Source organism: Struthio camelus, chromosome 2 (genome assembly GCF_040807025.1).
Source record: "Struthio camelus isolate bStrCam1 chromosome 2, bStrCam1.hap1, whole genome shotgun sequence".
Lineage (NCBI taxonomy): Eukaryota > Metazoa > Chordata > Aves > Struthioniformes > Struthionidae > Struthio > Struthio camelus.
Genome location: NC_090943.1, coordinates 51,671,457 through 51,698,570, shown reverse-complemented (window position 1 = coordinate 51,698,570; position 27,114 = coordinate 51,671,457). Strand labels below are relative to the sequence as shown.

General features: G+C 40.5%; 1 protein-coding gene across 2 annotated transcripts in view; it reads right to left on the bottom strand.

Annotated features, from left to right (window-relative positions):
* TRAK1 (trafficking kinesin protein 1) overlaps positions 1 to 24,016 on the bottom strand; it is a 113,333-nt gene extending 89,317 nt beyond the window's left edge. The window contains exon 1 of one of the 2 annotated variants that reach the window (XM_009687799.2): positions 23,897 to 24,016. In XM_009687799.2, coding sequence (XP_009686094.2) covers positions 23,897 to 23,982 — 86 coding nt within the window. In that variant the 5' untranslated portion in view covers positions 23,983 to 24,016. Of the gene's footprint in view, positions 1 to 10,076; positions 10,241 to 23,896 lie in introns of those variants that run through there. The other variant, XM_009687803.2, reaches the window with a different exon arrangement.
* Between the last annotated feature and the right edge of the window lie 3,098 nt (positions 24,017 to 27,114).

Genomic DNA, 27,114 nt, shown 5'->3' with positions numbered 1-27,114 from the left:
AAGACCCTCCAAGACAGATACTGATGATGCTGGTTAAGATTAAGCTCGCCAGAAAACAAAGGGAAAAAAAAGCAACTCCTACCCAAAAATCTCACTGAACCTTTCAGATAAGGGGCTAATGGTACTGCAATAATTAGTGGTATGGTACTGGTTTTGGTTATTAGCACTGTAAGAAAAGATGCAAATTGTCATTACTGCTGGCAAAAGAAAATACAATCATGGCCTTGCAGAAAATCAGACTTGGGAAACAACTTCCAAGGCAGGAAAGAAAGATTGCTGAGCTGCTGCTTATACCTTATTCTGACTGTGTATAAGCAAGAGGCCACACAAGAATACCCAGACTGCACTGGAAAAGCAGAGAGTCAGTCAGCAAGACAACACAAATGCATTGGTTTGCAAGTAGAAGGTGTGGAGGCAGCTTCATATGCATGTGCAACAACATAACATGCTCTGTTCAGTGCTTCACTGAGAACCAGAAAAAGTGTTTGGGGAATCCTATGGGAAAGGGTAGCTATCTTCTGGGTGGTAGAAATTCCCATTCCTACCTTCTGGGGGTAGGTACTCCCATTCTTTCGGGGACATCTGGCAATAAAGTTACAATATTGTACCAATTTTTATATCTTCTTTTCTCAATCTATTTTTCCCTTCCACCACAGACATAAGAATGACAGAATAAAATTTGCTCTCCCTCTCAAGGGGGACCAACAATTTTTTGTTTACTCTGAAATTAGAACACCACCAGTCGAAAAAGGGAAGGGTAATTTTAACTCAAAAAATAACACCTCACACGCATCATATTTCATTAGGTTTTCATTAGGTTTTCCTCAATAGCATACATTTGTATTTCTGCATGGCATGGAATAACCTGAAAGTAAGTCTCATATTCAAAGGCTCAAAGCCTGTATTGTAAAATAGTCATAACAGTTACAGGAAAAGAATGAGATAAGACAATCACATTTTTCCCCATAATCAAATGATACAGTTATGATGGCATATTCTCAAACAAACTGTAGCAACCAAAGAGAAAGTTTCACATGAGTGCTTTAATAGAAAATCTTATGGTTCCCCTGCAGAGCATCCATTATTTCTACACTAGTAAAGTACATATTGAAAAGAACAATGGGGTCACTTGTAATGATTATTTTTAAATTGGTCTCCTTTCAATTGGCTCTTCTGGAATAACAGGAGAGTGACTACTAAGTCGTTAAAAAATTAATCGCTTAAATAAAACTAGAATTAAAATGCAAAACTTCATTTTTCCTCTGCATTTAAAATAGAAACAGCATAAACTATAAGCAAGAAAATATACCGGCAATGCACAGATCACATGATTAAAAGAGGGCTTCATTTTGTCATAGTTCCTGTCACACGTCTGTGAATCATATTTGTTTTGGGAAACTGCTGGATAAGTTTGTTGTTGCTAACAAGAACACGTCTGAGAATATTTTACCAAAAAGCGTGTCTAACAGGACATTTCACACCATTCTTACCCTTCTCTCCCCACTCCTCCCCATGCCCTTCCTGCCTTTGCAACACCAGGAAACCAGTAACACGTAAACCCTAAAAAGTGAAACAACATTGATCAACAGAAGTGTAACTCGTGGGCAAAAGTCTTTAAGTGAGTTTTGAGGATCTGAGATTTTATATTTCCACCTTTCCTGGACACTCACTGATATTCAATATTGGACACACCTAATCATCTCTTCTCATTCACCACATGTTGTTATCTCCTGCACGCTCCTGACCACAAATAGGTTCTGTCAGAACCTAACTTTGGAAGTTTCCCTAGACTCCTAAGTCTCTGTTGAACGAGTTTCACTTTCCCCTCCTCTATTCAGCTTAACATCCACCTTAGTGACATACCATTGCACTTAGTCCTCCCTTTTCTGAAAATTGCACTGCAACAGTTTCTGCCTTTAACTTCACTGCAAGATAGAGGGAAAAAAAAAGAAAAGAAAAAGTGCACCTAAGGGAAATACAACCAAATACAGCTTAACAGCTCCCAAACACCCAAAAACAAGTCAGTTTGCATGATCCACTGCAGAAACCATGCAAAATTTATGTGAGAAAGAAATTTTGGATTAAGGAAGAGATTTTTGCCCTAATCTTAAAACCTTGTATCTTAAAGTAAGATACAAAGTAAGTATAGCTGCCTGTGCTTGCTCCCTTTCGAGCCTGACTTAGTATCATTGCTTTCCATATATACAGTAGAACGAGGTTTGGACTGTATCTAGAGGATCCCTAGAGGCACTGCTTGCATGGCTTCTCTTGCAAGACAGACATTACCCCCCCCAATCCAGGCATACATTTAAATTAGAAAAAAAAAAAAAACCCACCATGCACCCAAAAAACAAACAAACAAAAATCCCCTACTCACCTTACTCATCTAAATTTTCCTGTTGCAGAAAAATAAACTACAACTGAGCATATTCACCCAAGTGCCAAAGCAGCCATTAAGAGAAACGGGCCTATTCCCATGAAATACCCTCATTCTGGAGATCATCTCCATGTATGTGAAGGACAAGAAGGTGATCAGGAGTAGTCAGCCTGGATTCACCCAAGGGAAATCATGCTTGACCAATCTGATAGCCTTCTATGACGGGATGACTGGCTGGGTCGATGAGGGGAGAGCAGTGGATGTTGTCTCCCTGGACTTGAGCAAGGCTTTGGACACTGTCTCCCATCACATCCTCCTAGGTAAGCTCAGGAAGTGTGGGCTAGACAAGTGGACAGTGAGGTGGATGGCAGAGCTCCGAGGATTGTGGTCAGTGACACAGAGTCAAGTTGGAGGCCTGTAGCTAGTGGTGTCCCCCAGGGGTCAGTCCTGGGTCCAGCCTTGTTCAACGTATTCATCAATGACCTGGAGGAAGGGACAGAGTGCCTCCTCAGCAAGTTTGCTGATGATACTAAACTGGGGGGATTGGCTGGCACACTGGAAGACTGTGCTGCCCTTCAGAGGGACCTGGACAGGCTGGAGAGGTGGGCGGAGAGGAACCTCATGAAGGTCAACAAAGGCAAGTGCAAGGTCCTGCACCTAGGCAGGAATAATCCCATGCACCAGTACAGGCTGGGGGTTGACCTGCTGGAAAGTAGCTCTGCAGAGAAGGACCTGGGAGTGCTGGTGGACAACAAGTTGACCATGAGCCAGCAGTGTGCCCTTGTGGCCAAGAAGGCCAATGGTCTCCTGGGGTGCATTAGGCAGAGTGTTGCCAGCAGGTCAAGGGAGGTGATCCTGCCCCTCTCCTCAGCCCTGGGGAGGCCTCATCTGGAGTACTGTGTCCAGCTCTGGGCTCCCCAGTACAAGAGAGACATGGCACTCCTGGAGAGAGTCCAGCGGAGGCCTCCAAAGATGATTAGAGGGCTGGAGCACCTCTCCTATGAAGAAAGACTGCAAGAGCTGGGCCTGTTCAGCCTGGAGAAGAGAAGACTGAGAGGGGATCTCATCAACGTGTACAAGTATCTGAGGGGAGGGTGTCAAGAGGATGGGGCCAGTCTCTTCTCCGTGGTGCCAGCAACAGGACAAGAGGCAACGGGCACAAACTGAACCACAGGAAGGTCCATCTAAACCTGAGGAAAAACTTCTTGACTGGGAGGGTGACTGAGCACTGGACCAGGTTGCCCAGAGAGGTTGTGGAGTCTCTTTCCTGGAGATATTCAAAACCTGCCTGGATGCGATCCTGGACAATGTGCTCTAGAGGACCCTGCTTGAGCAGGGGCATTGGACTGGATGATCTCCAGAGGTCCCTTCCAACCTCAACCATTCTTTGAATCTGTGAAATATGAACATTTATAATAATTCTTTAGTCCGACACACATCTGCATATATAGTAGTAATAACTAGCAGACAACACAAATTGTTATTGCAGTGTTTTGTGTTTACTCCTCACATCCAAACAAGCACACAATTTACAGGTCAAATTATGACTTTTCTCGATGAAAATAGCACACATTTAATTCTTTCTTTTATATGTCAACAGAAACCCGCACACAAAATTTAAATAACTTTTCTACTCTACCCAACATAACATAATCCAGCTTTTGCCTCAGTGGCTGGATTGGCACCATTTCTAACCATCTAAAAACGGTGACAGTTTGGGGTCAATATTTCTAAAGACCAAGCTCCGTTTATTTAATTTAGAATGTTTGAACTTATTTCTTAGCTGTAAAACTGTTTCCAGAAAGAGCACAATTCTCTTAAGTTTATCATTTAAATATTTTTAACCCTGTTACATTACTCTGCAGAAAAACCATTTACAAGCTATTTGATAAAGGCCCTAATTTAAAACTTGCACTTTGTAATAGGCCAAATGAGCACTGCTGAAGCAGTAAGAGCAATGGCACTTTTCTAAAACCCCAGGAAGATAATCATGTAGAGTAGAGTGAAGACTTGCCCCTGCACACCTTGCAAGACTCCGCTGTACAATACATAGATGTTTGTCTAATTCAAAAAATTCTTAAAATACAGAATTTGCATAGCCATATGTAAAGCTTAAGCGGTATGTACATCAGTCACCACTGTCATCTAATAGTATACCTACATCATATTTTGTGCTACAACCACAGTGTAATGGAAGACTTGGCCAAGAAGTACATTGTGTACTGATGGCAAGAGTACCTGTGACAGCACAGATTACAAGACCTAAATCAAAACTGAATTGTGGTTAGGCAGCATCACGTGCCATGTTAAAAAAGCTACCCAGCTACAGGTACCTAGATGAGGCAGTTCAAAGTTGAGCTACATCTACATTAGATAACAGCCAAATTTGGGGGGGGGAGGGGGGGAGGGAAGCAAAAAAAGCTTTGAAGGTTTTATTTTCAGTGTGTTGGAGGGAGAGGCTATTTCATACAAATGCAAATAAAACAAGCCACTTCCTGTTTCAGTCATCTGAGATTTAAGTTTTTAGGCAGTCAGGATTAAATGCAACCTGAGTCTAATTACACAAATGAATTAAAGCATTCCTTCCCCCTGCCCTTCCCCGACCTCCCTGAAACCAATAAAAGAGATGGAGCCACCCAGTGATGTGCCTATCCAGGGACCAGCAGCGCGTTATTTGTAACCTTGTAACACTGTTCTCACTACCAGCCCTTAGGGCAGCAACAGCAATTTACTGCAGTCCAGAAGCATCAGAAATCTTGCAAATAGCATGCTACCCAAGAGCCACAAGCCATAGCCCGTGCCAATTCAGTTTTCAACAATTTTTAGTTATCTAAGTTCAAAGTCTGAGGATTAAAGAATCTTTATATTCATTAGTCTAAAATACCAGCTTGACCACTGCAAGCATCTGAAAAATTAAAGAAATACTTCTCTAAAACAGGCAAAGATATCTTCCTAGTGGTTCCGATTATAAAAGTTTCCTTTCTTCATTGCTTTGCTGCACATGCTCTCATACTTTGCATACCTTAACAATTTGGTTCAGAGCAGCAGGATGGTTTTGAGGCAAATCCCACCTCCATTTACCATGAGCTAGCTGGCTTCTCAGGACAGCTTTGGTGCATACAACTTGATTCTTTTCTGAGTAAGAGAACCTGCAAACCCATCCATCCCCAAAATGGGCTTCAAATGCAACCTGCTGAGACTTCAAATAGCCCTGGGGGCCACATGACTGCAAGGTTCTCTGACACGTACCTATTACTTTTCTCCTGTTTCAGAAAGCTTCGAACTACACAGGTAGCAGGAACACTGAGCCCAAGGCACCAAGCTAAATCTAATCCAAAGTAATCCTTGCCCCCCAAACCAATAATGAAGATGTAAGAAAAGCCTCTGTGCCAACAGCTCTGGTCTACAGATCCATCCCTACTGACTAAAGTACTAGCTTTAGACAGAGCCTCAGGGTACCAAGGGATTGAGAGCTTTCCACTCTCAGCATCTACAGGATCAGAGCTCTGTAGCTCCAGGCATTTTCATTTACTAAATGTGAAGGTTAAACATTTCAGAAGGTTTCAGGGCGTGCAAATTCCCCCCTCTTACGTACTTGCAAGAATCCCACCTGAAGTGTTCTTCCCTGTTTTGCACACCACTTGGTAAGTCTGCTCAACACCACTGTTTTACTAAGTTTGCAAAGTCATTTTCTAAAAAGAACCCTGAAGCTTCTTGTTTACAAGGAAGCCTTTCTTCAGATGTAAAACACTCCATCCAGACACTGGAGCAAACCAAAGCCAGTTTTTCTGTCTGGTCGGTAAAATAGATTAACATCCTGGCCTACATCCAACAATTTGGAGTATACTCTTCAATCCATGGCTTGGAATAATCACCGAATCTGACCAGAGCAACTTAGTAGGATTTGCTTCAAGCATTCAACTTGCTCATACTAAATCAAAACTTGCATTTGCAAAAGTCTTCTTAAAAAAAAAATTAAAATGGTTTCTTCACTAAGTGACTGGGTGAGCAGGCTCAAAAGCCAGTCAAAATGCCTACATCCATTTAAACGCACTGTCAGATCATGACGAACGAACCATTTGCAATGAATAGGTCTGGCTTGAAGATATTTAACCTTTAGATAAAGACTGTATGTGATCCCAAATATTTTTGGGCTTGTTTTAACCTTGTGCCTTATTATATACACCCTCTTATTTAAATCATATGGTCCCCTCCTTCAGAAGCTGTGTTTTAAATATGCAGAACGTTGACTGCTCAGTTGAACCTCTCATTGGAGGGACATAAACAGTCAAAATATCATAGATGAGTGACAGAAAATGACAAGCAGTTTATCGCCAAACATGAAGTACCATGTTTCTCACGTTAGAGGAGATGAATTCCCCCCCCCAGGAAATTCAAGGGACAAATATTTTGGACAACTTTGTTTCTCCATTTTGCTTTAAGGGCTGCATCTGGTGCCTGGTCACTCTCATTATTTCCTTTACAGGGTCAGTACAAATCTTTCACTGGCTGGATGGGGGAAGGATAGAGATTAAAAAAAAATAATAATAATAAAAGAAGTCTGATTCTTGCCCAAAGAGCAGAGCACACTTTACAGCCTAATGAAACCAGAGGGAGACAGGTTACTGGAAGCAGCTCCTAAAACACATGCTAAAGGGGTATCAAGTCAGGTGCACAATGAGAACCATCACTGCAAACACCTGATTAAGAAAGTTCATATTTATTAAGAGTGAATAGCTTAGCTCTTAGGTTTAGCAAAGAAAGATTCAACAGCACTAGAAGTCTTTCACATAGAAAGAAAATATTTAAGACAATTAGTAAGTAGGGTTTTCACAGAGGTAACAGCTACAGCTGGGATACAGCAACATGCACGCTGAGGAAGGACACATTACTTAAGTCAGTCTTGTGCCTCGTGCGGTTGGGCTCCAATCAAGGGCTAAACTACCTAGGCAGTAACACAAATGAACACCAGTTCACATTCAGACTACAACCTTATCTAAAACCAGTCAAGAATCTTTTTTTAATCAAACATCTTCCACAGACTACCTTGGAGGGAACACAGCCTCTCTCAACAGGTTGGCTTTATTTAAAAAAACAAAAACAACAACAACAAAAAAAACCACACACACACACACACACAACCAAGAGCATGAAGCCCATGAAGGTATCCAAAAAGAAAATAAGCCCAGGATAACTGCCAGTGACACAGCAATGTCATTTAACATTTAAAAATTGTTACAAACTGTTAACTGTTACAAAAGAAAAGTCAGAATATCAGCAGTAATAACCAAAAGAGGCTTAAGTGACAGCATAAATATGTAAAGCATAATACCTGAAACTCAGTGTCCTTAAGGCTGCTGTTGTGACCTTGCCCGGCCTCATTTTGACTGCTAGCTCAACCACCAAGACTGAGACATGCTTTCTCAAAAAGTAATGCAAGTCAAAACATCACAAATAGAAAGCCCCATCCATAACAGAGGGGGGAAAAAAAGCTGTTCTCTGCAAACCAAAGGTTATCACCTCTGGGCCTTGGCCTTCAGCACGAGTCCATCAGCCTCTTCTCCCCACAGAAGGAAAAATGGAAGCATGGTGTAAGACAAACCCTCCGTACAACCCTGGCAGCCGTGGGTGCACAACTGCGCTCTCATCTAGCTTTATGTAACACTGCCCCTCTCTGAAGTTCCTTGATGCAAATACTTTAAGACCCTATAATTAGTTCTTCCTCGTGTAAGACTTCTATTACATTATGAGCTTTGTACGGCTCCTTCTTCTTTTGTTTCATATAGGCCACCACCCTCCCCTCCTTCCCCCCCCCACTCCCAATAGTGAATGAATAAACTGAAAACATTAAAAGTTGGCACATCTCCTTCCCTGCAATGCATCATGCTACAGGCTAGGAGACCTCTGCTAGACACATCGTGTACCTGTCTTGGAAAGAAAAAACTGCTCCAGCCCCCACCACTAGGACAGAGTGTTTGAGAACTGCATGTGCAGTAAGAAGGAATTAACAAGGTAATAAAAGAAAGCTCAGAGGTAGAACAACGCTAACTATATCTCAGACACATACTTCCTATTCACATTCAGGCACACGTGAAGCGCTTGCTGAAGTAGATCGATGCAAGATGAGTCCAAGGGCCACCGTGCAATACTTGCTGAGAAGAAAGAGAGGATCTAATAACTTCAGCGGATGCTAAATCATTTTGTGTTGGGCTCTTGCTGTGAGTATGCATGAACTCCTGCTCACACACAGGCAGTACCCAAGCTAAATTACATGAAGGTAAATTTCAGTACATTAACACTTACGCTGCCTGCCAGCGTGCCTGGTAACCCCACTGGAAAAACTGCAGCTGTCAAGGATTTGCCAAACAGCCCAGGTAGGGGAGAAAATACTACACCAGCAGCAAACCAGACCTCCAGATAGGATGGGTGGCAACAGTGAAAACAGAAACTTGGAAAGTGTTTTTTGTCTAGATAAAGAGCACAAAACTCACCAATTCTCTACTTTTCTGTAGGCGTTAAAGACCTTCAGAATAAAGGTATGTATTCACTACTGCTCTTTGCTACTGAGAAAAACCATAGGATAGAGGGGTGGGATGACCATAAGTTCTCTGGAATTCAGCAGGGGAGGTAGTAACACTGTCTGTACTCTCAAATCCCAGGCCCATTTCCTGTCCCTTGAATCAGCGAGACCACTCGCCAAAGGCAGAGCAAGGAAAAGAGGCACAAACATACCAGACACCAACCAGCTACCAGTAAAAGGGAGTGGGGGGGGAATGACATCCATCCACCCACAAACTGCCCTACCAAGCACTTGTAGCCTAGGTCTAATAAAGCATGAGGAACGTAAAGACATTCAAACTGAAATAAGTTACCATTCCAAGCCAAAACTCTGATCAGCAGGCCAAACTGTATCTTCTTCCTCAGGACAACATGAAAGAGTAAGTGAAACCAGTGAAAATAGCTGAAAGCCCATGCTGTAATAATAACGTTTGATAAAATCACCACCACCCCCCCCCACACACCATCCACTGTTTAAACAAAGATACAATTAACCTAACTGCCAACCAATTAGGGCTAAGTGTTTCAGTTATGTAACCCTAAAGCAAAGAAGGGACTGACTCAAGCCACAGATATTTATCATGACTTAAAACCAGAGAAAATAAAATTTTCATCTTGTTCTGCATTACTGTTGTTATTCTGCTATTATAGAAGGATTTTTGAATTTCTCTTTCCACACTGATTTTTAAGAGTCTATGTAGAGTTGGAACGATTAAAAAAAGTTCCTGCAGTATTAGAGAAAAATTAAGAATTAACATAAGTTGTCAGTACTCTGAGTTTTGATAGCTGAGCTTTTAAAAATATTTACATAAAATATCACATAATGGAACCACGATTGCTGCTTTTCTTTACTATTTATGACTGCAGAGTTAAAACAGGAGGAAGAACCACCAACTGAATAAGAAAATGAACCCTTGCAAACAAACCCTACCTGCTGTGTCCTGATCCACTCAGCTTCAGACCGAGTTTATTGCTTTGGATCAAGCTGAATAATCATATAAAGAGACAATTAAAAAAAAAAATCAAAACAATCTACTTAGTAAGAGTGACCAGATGTTTTCTCAATTTTGCAAAAACTAAACGTTTAAAGTTCCCTATTTCTATTAGAAGCAGTTTTAAGGATGACTGCTAAGACGCTTACCTCCAGTGAAGTTCAGACCACCGGTTCCTGCTCGAAGACACTAAGCAGCTCTGGTTTTGCTCATCAGCGCCAGCAGCTCTCACTCCCCAGCAGTGAGCCTCCCCACATGCTCCAGCAACTGACACTACCCAGCAAGAACCTCCCTTACTCTTCAGGGTTGTCTTACAATCCTAAAGATGCACACTGCCCTTCAGGATCTAGCCCAGAGTTTCTTAACTGGCTGTTAAAAAAACCTGCATCTCATACTCATTTTCTTTTGCCGTCTTCAAGCAGTTAGGAATGGGAATAACGCTTTCTATCATATGATCTTTGAGAGGGTGCAAGTGAACTGACCCCATCTCCATCACAGACTAATTCTAGCCCCTCTCTAAAATTTTGGGCTAGGGAATGCAGATCACAGCCCTCTTTAGGGAAGAGAAAGCTGCACCTCCAACACCAGTGCATACATATAAAGACACTGGCCTTAAAAGTCAGTTTAGGTACCACTGCTGTGGAGTGACAGAACAAAACTATTTATTCCTAAGCAACCAGGGTCAGGGGCCTTGCACAGTTTACTCCAAGCCTTGGTCACATGGACTTCTCGACTGTAGAAACATGAGCTGCTAACACGGGTGCAGCTCAACACATACCATTCCAATGCAGGACTACTTTCCTTCTGCTGCCATAGAAGCTAATGGCTGCATCAAAAGGGAAAAATCTCACAGCAGTTCTCAAAAAACTTACAATAGGGTTTATTTTTAAACTGGCACAACTACTCTTTCCAGCCACTTTCTGCTTATGAAATTTGCGTGCAAACATCAAGAATGAAATAGGAAAATAAGATTTTGGTGTTTAAAGCTTGCTCTGTATACCCAGTACATTACCATATACATGCATCTGTGTTCTTGGGAACCTAGGAATGTTTATCTTAACAACAGGCTGTGGAATTTAAGGAAACTGGGCCAATTATCTGTGGCTTAATGCCATTAAAGTTACACTAGCAGAGAGAGTTTGCATCAGTGCTCTCAGCCAGGGGCATTAACACAAACCTGGCAACTGCAACACTGTGATATCATCTGTAACAAAAGATAAATAAAAAATCTCCTTACAAGGGAGAACTACACAACAGCACAAGCCAAGGGGTAAAAAATACAAGTTAAACTTACTATGTATGAAGTTTTGCTTCATGTCCAGACTGAGCTATCTTAATTATGCAATGACGCTGAAATCCAGCATTGTGACTTTCCCAAAGGGGAACAGAAATAAAAATCTGAAGTCACTCAATACTTGCAGAGCGATCAAACTGTCCTAAGCAGTCTGGAAATTTAATTTTGGAAAATAATTACAATAACCCTTAAACATGGTGCTTTTTAAGGTTGTCCTCAGACAAACTCCTGTATGCAACATGTATATTCTCCAAGATGGATGTCAAACTTCACTTATTCACTAAGCAGGCATGGCACAAGCAGTAGGAAAGCACTTACCCAAACTGCCCCCTGCCAGCTACTGCTCTATTGTACATCTCTGTTGATGAAGGGAGAACTAAAACTACTGTAAGCAGACTAGGCAAGCTGACTGACCTGCTTACCAGCCAGGTATCCCACGTATCAGCATGCCTTATGACTTATTCATATCTTATCACTCAGTCAGAAAACAGTCTGGGTATACCAACAGCCTCAGGCAAGCAACCAAGCCAGCTCGCAACAAGGAGAAATAGTTCTTTAAAGACCCTCATTCCTATGGCTTGTAAAGTATGAACACACACACATACCTGCCAACAACTGAATCGGTAGCCTGAAATTTCTCCGAGAGCTCATCCCCATTTTTCACTACAGTATCGAAAGCAACCCTGGCACGGGCATGAGAGGAACTGGACAAATTCAGTACAACAGATGTGTCTTAATCCTGAAAGCACACACACCAGCATGCAGTTTGTAAGATTTGCAAGTATCAGAAATACAGCGTTTGAAGCATACTTGCATTTCTTCATTCAACTGAAAAACTACCACTAATGTGTTTGATTTTCTGTGTTTCCCAGTTTAAAAGAGAAAAGCATCTCACAATAGAACAACATAATGATGCCCAAAAATTTCTTCCTTCATGATTTTCATCATCTAAATTTGGCAAAGCTTGGAAGTGATTAGTTTAAGGAAAGCAAAGGTCCTATCAGCCTCAGAAGCACACAATTCAGATTTATTTTTCTTGACTTATGCACACATTCTACTATATCAAAAGCAAGGTTATCATTTCCAAGAGTCAGTTTCCCTCAAAACAGTGAGGGTATTTACCCATATGTAAAACAAGGACATCTTCTGGACTCTCAGTGCTCACGGTTACATTTGAAGAAGATTATAAACTTTATCACCGTAAGGAAGTATCACTGAAACCAAAGTAATAGTAAGACATTCTTAAAAACTTCTACACTTTTTGCTTGCGTACGTAGAAGCAAGCTTCTGTCAAGGGAGCTCTGGAAGATTCAGATTTCTAAATCAACAAGCAAAATGGAAAGCAAGGCCTGTGTGTACAACCCTGAATATAAACACAGGATTTCCTGAAAGGAATGAACCTCTTCTTACCTTCTTTGTAAATTCCCTGTGTAGTTTGCTCATTTAGTGCACAAACTCTTATCTGAGCTAAAACAGGTAAAGAGAAGCCAAGATTTGACAGCTGGAGCCAATAACATGAGAGTGCTTTGAGACCGAGCATATTACTTCTAAAATGTCATCATTTAATCTTCACAAGGGAGAACTAATTTTAGGTTTTCTGTCCAGTACATTTTAGGAATTTGCAAGCACCGGCTCTTAAAGCTTTAATGTACCTTTCACTGGCAAGACAGAGTAAGGAACTCTGCTACTAAAAAAGGTCTTGGGAACAGCTTAGTGCAGCTTCTGTGCAGCTCAGTGTGGCAAACAGAAAAAAAAATAACTTTCATGGAAAGAGTCGCACATCATTACAACAGAGCACCAAAAAAAAAAAAAAATCTTCTGTACGCTATATGAGCAATGACTTCCCTGAAATGAAGTCAGCCCAGGATTTAACTTCTGCTGTTCTCGTAGAAAAGCTTTTGATCCAAACTCAGACATGCTTTAAGCACCAGCAAGCTGACATACTACAGTACATCTGCCTGAAGGTTTGGGATCCAACAGACTCTTCAGTAAGATATCCTCTAACACCCTTAGAAAATAAGTCCAAAGGCAGTAGAGGTCTCCAGGCCATCACTTGCCCCATACAATTAACAGTTGTGGCTTGGTTAAACAAAGTTCTCAGTCATCCTTTGGTCAGAAAGTAAATGCAGTACTCCCCAAGCAAAAAAGTTCTTAGAAATTAAGACTGTAATCTAAGCAGGAGACTAAAATATTTTCCCCCATCAAGATGCAGGGTGTTATACATTACGGCAATTCCTACTGCAAAGTAGAGATCTGGGTACACTAGACACTTTTCCCTTGGTGGTCAGATCCAGACTCAAGTTTTCAGAAACATACTGTTGGTTTGTACCAACTGCGGGGTCCAGCAAAGGCACAAGCCCATTTCTGCTATTCTTAGCATTTTTTGTTCTCTGTAGCCCAAAAGCACACAGGCTCTTACACAGAAGCAAGCTGCCAATCCAAGGGGACCTTCAGGCATCTTCACGTTGCCAGCAGTCAGTCAGGAATGTTCACCATCAGCTGGATCTGTCACTTAAGAGCCCATAGAAGAATACAGTGTTATAACGCCTCTGTAGGACCCATGGCTCACAACAGCGTAGCTGAATTTTCACATCCCTGTCCCCCACCAGTGAAGAAGAAAAAGCGTGCATGTACCTCACTTATTAAATAGAGAATAAAGATTCATCATCAAAACACCCTATTGATATTCAGCACTATGCTGGAAACTCCATGACCAAAACAGGAAGCACAGTAACATTTTCTTTTCTGGGTAGCATATTCAGATCATGCACTCCACAGCATTGTCCACGATTACAGGGATGTTAGCAAACTTCACTTCCCATGATTCAGGCCTAGCAACAATTCCCTTGTAAGCTTCCATCATCGCCAACACCAGCAACTGATTTGCCAAAGCCAAAATAAGTCACTCTCCCGCATTTAAAAAGGGATACAGCCCCTCTGGGGGCACGTCCTGGTGAAAAGCTACATCAAAACCTTTCTAGAGCTCTGCTTTTCATGACAGAGCGACAGACACACAATTCTCATCACAGACCTGCAGTTTCACTATGCTCTGCTCATGCCCTTGCTGCAAAATTGCTGTTCAGCCCAGACTCCATAGTCACCAAAATCCGCAACAGCTGCCTGCACAGCCCCTGCCCACAGCCCACATACTCGATGCAACTTGAGTAAGGCACAATTGCCACGTTCTCAGCAGGACGGACCACTGTCGAAATGTCCTCTTCCTCAGTCTAACTGCCTACCCATACTGACTGTGGTAGAAACAAGCGTAACTATTAATAAGCAGAAGGAAAAGGTCATCAACTTGACTTAGATCCATGACTTTCCAGGCTGAGATCACTTGCACAGGATGCCAGAAGGGCCAGGTACGACACCAGTTTTCCCAGAACGTACCATGAAAGTGCATGGAAACACCACAATATACACCTGGAAGGTCTCCTACCAAGTCCTACTGTCAAATGAGTACTAATACTCCCATGTTGATATGGGATAGAAGGGTGTTCTACAACTCCTGCTGGTTTCAGCTAAACCCATGCTAAGTCTACAAATTGGGGGGGGGGGAAGCAACACAGAACAAGTTCAGCATCAGAAAACAAAGCACCAGTTGTTAATTTGTTTTTTCTTTTTTTTTAAATTTTCTCCTTCTAAAATTTGCTAAGTGTCATTTCACAGGTTTCTGTTCTTCTCCAAGCTTTACACTCTGTTAAATATTTTCAGGTCTGAACACACAAAGTCCTTCATCAACTTTTTGTAGGCCTCTACATAGAGATGCCAACTTAATAGTGCAATTAAGAAACATACAGATGGCACAAAAGAAGATGTTTACTTCCTACTGGAGCACATATATGATTTCCTGGCATAGTATTTGGCTGCAGGAGAAGACTTCCAGGTTCAGACACAAATTTTTCACTTTCCCCTTCTTATTAAATGAGAAGTTTGTTTTTGCAGTCATGTGTCACAACTATTTCATTGAAAATATATTAGTCTGTCCTGCTCAGTGCTGTAGATGCACAGTGGTAGGGCATAATCCCACACATCATGACAGAAAAAGTTTGAGCACTGCTTTGTCCTTGTTCTAAACATGTCTGCAGACAGTACAGCTGCACAGCGTTACATGGTCATTCACGCTGCAAAGTAAAAAGTAACTGGACAGCACACTGGCCACATCATTCCAGCGCTCTTCTGGATAGCCACCAGGCCGAGTGGCAGAGCTACACATGCCATAAGCCACAAGTCCCAATGCTACCACAATACAGTTTGCGTCCTGTCGTCAGTTCCTCTACATTCAAGTTATGAGGCGTGATCTGGAAAAAATGGCCACCAAGTTCTAATCATTATGGTCTATGTTCTTCAGACAAACTACAAACAGTTGTAAAAGCAAGACTGAATTTTAGCTAACAGTATACTTTGGCATCCATCTTAGGAGAAATAGTTTTATTGGCATTAATAGACAACTTCACTAGAATTATAGTACGGCTCTACATTTATTAGTACTGTAGTCATCTGACAGCACACATTTGTTCCAAATCAGTCACAGGCACAAGATGTCATTCTTATCAAATGCAACTATGCAAGTCTGCAAATCACCCAGAACACATGCTCTACGTGACACTTTTATGACAGCAGGCAGAAAATACCTGGTCCCACATAAAGTTTGTGCCATATGCAGAACTTTCAGGGTTAAATATCCTGCACAGGCAAAGTTGCATGACCAGATTAATCCCAACCAAAGCTGCAAGACTGCACAGGAAGCACAAGGTTCAGCCTCCATACAATAATCTTGGCAAGTCCAGGGCCTGCCAGTCAAAAATGAAGAAAAATGACGTTCACCACAAGTGTCCTGACTCGCTGGTGGAAAGAGATACATGTTTCTAAGACATAATTCTTTCAAGAGAGAAAAAGCAATAAAAACCTTGTCACATCAGATAGAAGACACTACTCCTTGGAGAAATATAGCATGACACAACATACAAAACTTAAAAATAAATAGTAAAAAAAAGATAGCTAGTCTTTCACTTCAGCACGCGTGCAAATGTTCGATTTCATGAAATGTTACTGTACAAAACATTGCAGCAACGAACACAATTTAGCTTAATCTTCAGTGTCCCGACAGTAACAAAATACACATCACTGAAATGTTTCTGCTATGTGGCAATGTTCCCAGGTGCGTCACTTGAGAAGTTTCAAACTGCTTAAAATTCCATTTTAAATTCTCTACCTGTAACTTTTATTTGCACAGTTAAACACAAGTGAACAAAAGCACAATCACACAGCCATGCACATGGAGACTGAAAAACTGGAGATAACCTTTGACTTTCTTCTGCACTAGGACAAACTGTATATTAAAAGTTAAAATAAAAAGGAAGAAGGGAGAAAAGCACTGCAATATATTTAGGGAAGTTTCACTAGTTATTTTCCCACCAGGAATAACAGCAACTTTCCTACCCTGAGTTCAGAGCATAGCACACAAATATGGCTGTGGTAGAAAACTAGCACAAAGAACAAGGCAGCCCAATAGTAAGCACACTTATGTACAACAGTTCTGTGAATAAGAGAGACCTACCTGAAGCTCATGAAAGTTTCTTAAAATATTTTTTAACATTAAAAAGCTGCCTGTAGCTGAGCATCATGATCAAATTCAAGGTTTCGCAATTTACAACTACTTCCTCTCTCAGAGATATTGATGTCTACATGATGCTTCCTTAGTTACTGTGCAATCAGATTAGTTTTAAGTAAAAGGAGTATACAAACCACTAATCACTCCCACTCCACCTGAACTGTCTCAGGTCAGAGCCTCTCCACTAATCCATGATGAAGAGCAGCAGTTTCCTCAGATTAGTTAAAAGGCCTCAGTTTCTTAGGATACTATATATCCAGACAGCCCTTGAACTTCACCACAGTCAAAAGCAGGAAAAACAGGCAGAGCCCCCTCATGCAGTTCTACTGATTTCCTCCCAATAACAAGAGGATTATTCCTAGGCCAATGTATGCTTTCTTGATCAAGCTAACCCACCTGAGATACATGCCTTTACTTTACAAGTTACCAGGAAATATCAGCATAATCAAAAATAGATGCAACAGTTGGAAGTGAAAGTTACCTCCCCCCACTCCACCATTCCCAAGGCAGCTCCCATTTACAACACTTTGCCAGGGCTCTGTCCCTCAGCAACTCTAACAGCCTGACCAGACCATTAAAAATAGCTTCTCGACTACAAGACACACACACTATCAGCAGAAAATATTTCTGCAGACCTAGTAACAGGCCCACAGCTCAGTCTGGTGACATAACAGACTACGGACTCAAACTAAGGAATGATTTGTCAGGTTAGGAAAGCCTTATCACAGACAGCCCATGCCCATCACAAACAGACTGGATGGGGTTTTCCTCTTCAAGTAATAGATGCTTCACAAGCAATCTCAAACTGTACTGCGATTATTACTTTTTCAGGAGAGTAAGGATATGGCAATCAACATTGACTGTATTTAAATACGTTAAAAATCACCAGTAATCTCAAGTACACTTAAACATATTAGCCTGCAATGCAGCAAAGTCTTCAACAACTCTGTTTATGGAGGTCTTCATAAGCAACATGTAATAAGGTACATGACACCAGGGCAATATTCTCCACACTTCACAAAGCGTTATTACATTTTGCAGTGGAAAAAAGCAGGGAGGGAGATTAAAAGGCTTGCCCAAGTCACTTTTGTGTTAGTATCAGCAATGCGGGTTCTATTATTTCATTGCATGCTATGAGCACTAGTCCAGGAAAAAATGCATGTGAAATCCTTCATTACCCAAAGTTCCAAGATGCACAACTAAAAGACAGTTAGCATCTCAGAGCTGCGCAGAGGCACGTCTTTCTGTCACACTTTCAGATGGCTGAAGAATTTCGGTGGCATTGCATAAAATGGAAGAGTACATTAATATCAAATATACCCAAGTTGCTTGTCCTCCTATCTCCAGATCTAAATTCACTAGTTTAGAAGTGAGGGCTGAATGGAATAAATTATTGACCTGAGGCCCAAAAATCATACACAAAAATTGTATTTTGAGAGGTAGTGGTAACAAAACCTACTTTTAAGAAAAATGAATCATACAGACTGAGGCTGTCCTTCATATAGATGTTCACTCAAAAATCTAAGGTAGCCATTTATTGCCAGGAGCAAAGCAATGCACCATTACTCAATAAAATCAAATCATAAATATTTCTCTCCTTCCCCCTTCAAAAATTAGTTTTAGTCTGATAATATTATAATTATTCTTAAATTATGGTAAACGTATATGTAACAACAGCAACTTGACAAGAAGGAGTAGGCCTTGAGACACTGTGTGAAATGGTATACTGCACTGTATAGTTCTGCTCAAGTGCTACCTAAGGCCTTTTAAACAAAACAGCGAGAAAATCTCAAAACAAAGAAACAAACGTACCGCACCACAACATCTTGACCTACAGCATCCATGGTCTAGATATTTTATTTCAGAAGGAATTTGATACCTCTCAGAAATACACAAAAGTTAGCAAGACTGAAATTCCACACACATAACTGCCCTCTCTGTACAGAAAACATTTCTGCAACTTTCACCAGTCACTTCTAACTGCAGACAACACTGTTACTTATTCTAAATGGATGGAACAGACTTCTTATGTTATTACAGAAAAAACTCTGCAATCAAACACTGACATCCTTGGTCTGACACTTAATCCCAATCTTATTCTGTGAGGTTTGCAGAAGTTAACTTTGTTCAGAGAACTTACATAGAGAAGCATCCAACATGGATTTACAGATGTCGCTCCACTGGCTGACAGCTGACATATTATCAGTGCTGATGTTCCTGCGAAATACAGGTCTAATCCCCATAGACAAAGTTTTTAAACATGAAGATATCCTCTTCGGCCTGCTCTTTGCTGTTCAGGTATTTTAATTCTTCACATGGAAGACAAAAGTAACTTTCACAACGTCACCTTGCAAACTGATTCACCATTTGTGAAGTTATATATCCATAACCCCAGAAAGTTAACACAGTCACAGCTGATGACATGTAGGGGCTCTAACTTTAAGCAGCCTGAGAACAAGATCAACAATAGCTACTTTAGACTTCGAACAGCATGCTTCAGAGGCATTTTTTTCCCTGTACAGTTAAAATCCTCAGCCGCCTCCACATCAACAGTACAGTTTGACCCAAAATAAATTCCTGTGCAGAGCCAAAGTGATACAAACTACAAATTTGTGCTTTCAAGTATAACCAAGATGTGCAATCTATTCCCATACATGTCTCCCTTTAAAGTAAAGGTTTGGAGTGCTTCCCTCCCCTTGCCAAAGTCTAACCCAGATATGAGCGAAGCAGGACTTTCCATGGCTACTGTAAACATACAGGGAATCCATTCTTCCATTAGTTTTTCCCATGACACTTTCACTGGAGGGCAAGTCACACCAGTTGCATGATGACCTTCCTACTGCTGTCATGTAAATGACCACTCCAGAAACACTAAGTTCTCTGAATCAAGTTAAATATTACTGCGCTGCTGACGGAATAGATACCATGTAAAGTCACACTGTGGGGAAAGGGAAACATACAAACAAAGCACCACTTAGGCGCAATTTAAGGAAAAGCACAGAAATCCCACTGGATTTGCATCTTTCTTTCAAAGGCAGAGAAGAAAGAAGAATTTGACTGACTGTAGACTTTGCCATTTCAAGATAAACACATTCAATTCAAGTTTTTTGGGGGGTGAGGCTGTGTTGGTTTTTTTCCCTCCAAGGGAAGGGGTGACAGAGGATAAGGATGTGTCTGAACTTACCTAGTTTCCACTCAACTCTGAGACAAGCATTTTCCCTTCCTCACACTTTCTCTCTCTAACCATCCCCTAAGAACTCTGCTTATGGGAAGAAAAGCCAGTTCGAAAGTCATCAACGCTTCTCAGCGAACTTGAGGATATCCTGACCAGAGACATAAGTCACTTGATTTACCTTCCCCAAAAAAGTTACCAGCAGCAGTACCAAACAAGTGCCCTGAAGACCAAACTTAGGATGCCCATGCTATAACTCTGGAGCAACTCCACTGAAAGCTAACTAAATGAGAACAAGTCAAAATACTAAAAGGCTGGTTTTCCTTCACCTTCCCTTGTAAAATCTGGTGTAGCTGTGCACTAAAAATTGCCATTGTATTGTACTTCTTGAGGCTAAAGAATGGGGCTAAGGGGAGGAAACAATCTAGCCAAAAAACAAATAAAAATAAGCTCAAGGCCTCTTATATCAATGCACGTCTAACTTGGAATTTCCACATGATATCTGAGCTATCTATATTACGTTTCTCAGTCTTCCACTAAATTAAGCTCTTGAGTGGCTTAAAGTTCACACTGTTTTTTTAGAGCCTAACTAGGCAGCTGATTGCATTCCTTCTGCATCTCCTATATTGAAAGTTTTCTTGTCAGCTACATTTTTCATCCACAGTTCCAGCTCTCCTCCTAATGAAGCCTCGGATGCGTGAAATCAAATGACAGCATGAAAAAAAACCTCAAAGGTATCCTCTTTTAGAGCCAAAGGATTTCAGAAGGAGATGCGATCAAAGAGAACAGTGCCACAGTTGATGAGGAAATAGCTTCAGTATTTAAAAATCTACAAACAAGGAAATCTTAAGGTGAAATACACTCCTATCACTTCTAATCCTCAGGTTTTCCCAGTAATGCCTGTAAAGCCCCACAGCGAATAGCAATGCTTTCGGGGCAAGCTATGTTGCTCTAAGAGGCCACCTATCTATTTCAGCCTTTAATTTCATATTTGAAGTGAGCTGTCCCAGAATAATCCAAAATAAAATCCTAGAGTCTAATAAATGCATTAGAAATTATAAATTACTTTCAATATTTTCCATTCTGTTTAAAAAGTGCATTAAGATGAAATTACTCTTTCTTGCAAGTCTCCAAGGGCTGCAAGTTTTAGTGTAGACCTGGTCTTTGCTTTTATCCAAGCCTGCTTCACACTTCCAGAACCAATCTGCTCACTGAACAAGACCTCAAGATTAGAGTAAAAGCTTCCAAGAGCAGAGTCTCCTCTGCCTTCAACTTTCTCCTTATAGTCTGTGTCAACGCTGTGTTTTGGGACATCTTTCATCAGAAAGAAAGAAAGCTGATTTCCACTGTAGTCCACGCCATAGAAATACATACATTATCAGCAACATCCAGATTAACACAGAGGATTGGGGGGTGGGGAGGAGGCAGGTGGGGAACTTGTAGAAGCCTTTTTGAAGCAAGTCATTAAATTCAACCACAGGAATAGCACCTCCATATTTTATAGATGGATTAAAAAAAAAAAGTGGGGACTAGTTCTCAGTTACTATCATGAATGTGTAAGCCTCACTAGAAGTAAGACCTAATGGAGAGCAGAGAGGGTGGGTAAGTGCACAAAGAGAATACAAGCTCTTTGAATTCACAGTACCTTCCTGTTCTGTACTGCAGGGCAAAAAGGGAACTTACAAGGGGAAGCCAGCCAGGTAACAATGAACAAGGAGAAAAAAAAAAAACCAAACAAACACACACAATACACCCCACACTATCAGGTGAATTCAACTGAGGAACACTATGTTTTTCAGTTTACCCCCTATGGACAAAGGCTCCAATTAAAATGCAAGCGCCCTTCAGTTTTCTTAACAGTGCAAAGTAATACTACTCCAGCTACTCAGGCTAGGAGGAAGGAAGAGAGCAAAAGCAGCTGACAAGAAAGGTATTCTTTCTGCTTTAGTATGGAACTTCATCTCTGCCTAACTACAATTACATTCCCACAATTTGCAAAGTCTTATTACAGATACAAACAGACTCTACAGAAAACTCTCATTTCGTTCCCTCCCTTTCCCTACAGTTGTCTAGAAACAGCTGCAGGGTTTGTGAAGCTTTTTTGTTTCAGTGTTGTTTAAGTTTTTGCAGGTAATGCCAGGCCAAAACACTTCTATAAAGTTAAAGTTTTAAATTAAAAACTTTCGATTAAGAAGCTTCAGCTTCGTTCAGGCCAGTCAATCAAAGATCAGGGAACAGCTACTGCAGACCTTGTTTCACAGCTATAAAGCTCCCAACTATGGAAAGGCCCTTTAAACTGTTTTGGCTTCAAGATGAAATGGGCTTTGCAACAAAGAGCCTATGAACAGTAAAGTTAAATTTGATTTCTTCTTTTAATTTGATTATAAGCAGTTGCAAATTTTTACAGATTCATTAGATGTACCCATTCTTTAATTAATAGAGTTCAGACACAGCCAAATTGTGGGGAAGTAAAAAGAATTAGCAAACTATATTGAATTGATCTTCATTTGAATATAGTAATGAAGATTCTTACACTAAAGTTTGTTGGTAAGCAAACAAATCCACAGCAACTATGTCTGCTAGGAGGAAAATAAAAAAATAAAAAAAACCCAGCTTTCCCACCCTTCTGTCACCAGAACAGAACCAGCACTTAACTTTAAGAGCAATCTAGAATTTCAGAGTCACCAAAATCTAAAAAAAAAAAAAAAATTAGCCTTATTCTTAAAATAACAGACTTGCTCAGAAAAAATGGCTGATACTTTCCAAAATTCATGCAGTAATTTGTAGCCATTTTGCTTTTTCAGTTTGAAAGCTCTGATTTCAAATTTAAACATAGACAAGAAAAACCTCAAATCACATCCAGCAAGTGAGCTTAATAAAATGATGATGTCCCCAGCACAAGTCACCTTCTGGAAACCAAACAGTCAGATCTAAGCTCCTTCCATTGTAACAACAAAAAGAAGTCTAGGATACCACTTAGGCATCACCAATAACGTACTTCAGTAAATAGACTTACAAGTTACCAAAGTATCTATCAGCATAAAAAGGTTAATACACATGGCATATAAATATTAATACATATTTCTTGCTTCTGAAACTCCAGGTTCACTGATAGGAATCAGTGGTAAATAAACCACCCTATCATTATCCTGCAACTATCCCAAATAACTGCAATTTATTTGCAGCTGAAAGCCCGCAAAGCTGTGCAAATAATTCAGCTTGCGCTAATTTACCTGCTCCCATCATAGCACTTATTTAAATCATCTCTTGCAAATCCTGTTTAATAATGACTTAAGACACCTGATGCCCAAAGGAGATACACCTGTAACCTTAAAAATCTTAGATAGCTCAAATTCCTATTGTTCTGTCCTCAAAACTTACGGGGACAGCATTTTAGCTAACATGACAGTTTACTAGAACTAACTTTAGACCTTGAGGTACAACTCGAAACAGGCAAGCAGAGAGAGGGAAAAAACAGCCACAGCAGCTACCTTTGACCCTTTCAAGAACACTGCATTGTCAATGCTCTTACAAACAAAAAAAAAAAAAAAAGGGAAACAAAGCGTAAGTCTTTCCTCCTACCCCACCAGCTAAAACCTGTATATGACAATACAACAGCAGCTCAGCTCAGCATTATTTGAGAAAGAGGCCAGGCTGCGTTATCCAGTGCAACAGTTGGAAAACAACGTTCAACTAAGCTGCAGAGTAAGTGATTTCAAAAGATACTAAAGCAGCATTTGCCATGTTTTAAATCAACTCAGACAAAGGGATAGAACATGGATAGCGACAGCTCTGCACAAACACCACCTACATACTACATTCAAAGCAAAACCCTGTGTGGAGAGACAGACAATATCAGGGATTACAACTCTAGCAGCTGTTGCTGTACCTGATTTTCAACTCTCTCTGCTCTTGATCATCTGCATGGCATTCTTCCTTTCCCAAGTCTTCTCTCCCCCCACAGAACCTCACCATTCGGCTAGCAGGCTCACTTCAACAGTTGCTCTGTTTGCGTTTCCCCCACACGAACAGTTCTTTATGCAGTAAGGTCATTTGAACACAACTGTAACTTTGGCTCATGCGCAAGTTTCCTCACCCTCTCCTGGCAGAGCAGCTACACAAACTACCAAACTGAGTCAAAGAGAAAGGGTTAGACTACTCCTCTCTCGTCACAGTCTGCTGCATTAAAACCTTGATCCTTTGAGTACATTTTATAATATCTACAGTCTTAATCATATCAAGGATTTTTCAGGCTCACCACAGAGCAGTACAGACAACTATATGCAAACTTCCCTCTGATCACAACAGATATTAGTATATCCTTTCCCTCTAAACACCCTATAGGAAACACAGGCAAAAAATAGGGACATTTATCAGAGTCATGAAAACACTACAACATATTTCCACAGTCTTCACAAAAGCAGTCAAATTTATCCACTGAACAAAATAAAGTAATACTTTAAAACTGCATACGTTTCAAAAAACTAAGGTTTTCTCCTATGAGTCTTGAAATACTGGTGGAATAACAGAGCTATGTTCTCATCTGGCAACCACATAAGTACTTCCACAAATTAAGCCCTGATCAGTTGAATTTTTCCTTTAGAGGAAAAGACCTAGAATCACAAACCTTGCCACCCTTGAAATGGCACGTTTTGCACAGAACGTGGCCTGTCCCCTCAGCAAACTTCGGGTTTTAAGAAATTGAGAAAATTTTCTCATTCTTCACAAAACTATGGGGCAATTTCCTGTCTTAAATTCTCCTGCAAGATGGATCACAACTCTCCTCAGGCCATCTCTTGTTCCTTCACAACCAGTACAAGTTCACATTTACAGTTTTGCAGCCCCCTCTTCTCCCAGTACAATTGTTTGTGGACTGGTCCAACTATCAGTTTCAAAATAGAGAGAGGATGCTCATATTTTTTCTTCAAAGGGAAAGTCCCTTGAAGATAGTCTTCAAGTCCCTTGAATGATAGTCTTTTGAATCTTGGTAAATATGAAATAAAGACTTCCTCCCTGCAAAATCTCCCCCAAAAGCAGATGCTCCTTCAGATAAAATAAAGGATAATCTGACTTTAAGCATTTCTCATCCAGTCCTGCTGAAGCAATCTTCCCACTCATCCCCAGCGAGCCAGAAAATGAAGTTCAATTGTAATTATTCAAGGACTCGTATCTACATTGATGTTTATTCACAATGCTTCCTCTTAGACCAAGCTTTTGGATGCTGTCAACCTATTTCCGACCAAACAAAGTCTTCTTACTATATATAACCTTTATGCTCATGCATTTAGTCAGACTGATTTGCATTCAATCATCTTGTTATTCTCCAAATCGAGATTGAGCTTAACCATAGGCCTGGACGATGGCCAGTCTTTAAGGTACAAACCTTCATTTATTTTATCAGTGGAGCTGCAGACAAACCCAATACCTTTTCAAATCACTGTTTGCTGCTTCATGACAGTTCTGACTCATGCAGTTTTAACATATTAAAGCACAAGACTGTTACAAGTACCAGGCAGTAATTACAGACATCTGAAAGTCAACACATGGTGAAAGGTGAATTTCATTAGATCATTTAAATTCATAAGTGTAAGCCCGCTGTCACGTGCGCCTATCATGTGTACATAAGATGTACACTTCATCTTAAGCTTGAACACAAACACCTACACCTGCAACAGGATAAATTTAATTATTTTGGTTTTGGGCCAGAGAGTAAAGTCAAAATTTAATGTAATAACAAGCGCAAATCTCTCATAGGTCCCAGTAGCTGAAAAAAACATTATACATCTCCTATTTCAAAGGAAACAGCTTCCCCTCTCCAAGTTAGTTATTACTTAGTTCACTGCTAGATAGTCCAAATTTTTCCAGCATCATGGATTTTTTAAATATATATGTGTATAAAAAAAAAAGGAAGGGAAGGGGGAGAGGGGGAGAATCCCCTTTCTTCTGCAAGAGCTGCAAAAACAAGAAAGAGGGGGGAAGAAATGCAGCGCTAGTCTTTCAGGAAACAATATCAGTTAAAGGCAAGGCAGAAACAACTTTCACAGCAACACACAAATATAGCATTTCAGTGCTCAGGGCATGGAATAAAACGCTCTTTAAATAGTGAAGTTTCAGAGACAAGTATTTTCTTTTCACCAACATAGAGAACTACAGAGAAAGATTTCCTGTTCATCCTGTGTGCAAGTTGGTATTTCCACAGATGTTGTCCTGGTATCCTAGTAAATAAGAGTATATTGTACAATTTTTTTTTCCTTTCAATTCATTTTAATTACAAAATTAACATTTTCTAAGAATTAAGAATTTTTCAACCAACGTTTTTCTTTTAGATTTTCCACAGTGTACACATAATTGCCTTCTTTCATCTGTCTTGCCCAGGCATCTTTAACACTAAGAAGATTTGCTGACACTATAATCAAGAATGAGCAGACAATAAGACTATTTATCCCTTGCCAGACTGTGTCATTGTTCAATATTCAGCAGGATAAATAAATATTTAATTCTAGAACTGGCTGGCTACTAAACCTTGTACAGATTTACTTGGGTTGATTATTTGGCAAAGTTAATTCTCAAGCACAGATCTCTGCTTTGTATATATTTTAGGCAGCCCCACATACAAGATGCCCTTATGCAACTGTGGATGAGAATTGCCAGACCAGCACTCCTCAGACCTCCAAGGCGCTCCATTTCTCCTTAAATAATTGATTTGCTGTTAAAGAAAGGCAACAAGAATATCAGTTATTTGTCTTATTTCCACAGTGGAAAACTAATTTCAGTTAAGACTCTCTGCTGAACAGTATCTAGGTAAATTGTTTCTGAATGACCACTATCCTTTTTTTTTTTAATTATTATTTATGAAAACAAAAGGCATGTATAAATGCCAAAGTGTATGTCAGTCAAGCTAAATGCAGTACATGCATACGAGATTAAATCCCTACTAAAATGCAATCAGCTCCGTTCCTGAAGGATAGCAGACAAATAGATAACAGGGTGAAAAGGGAACAGTAACAGATTCTAACATCTGGGCATTACCCCAGATTTTGCAAAACATAACATGTGACCTTCATTACCAACAGCAAGCATTTTTTTGATGCTGCTTACAAACCTAGA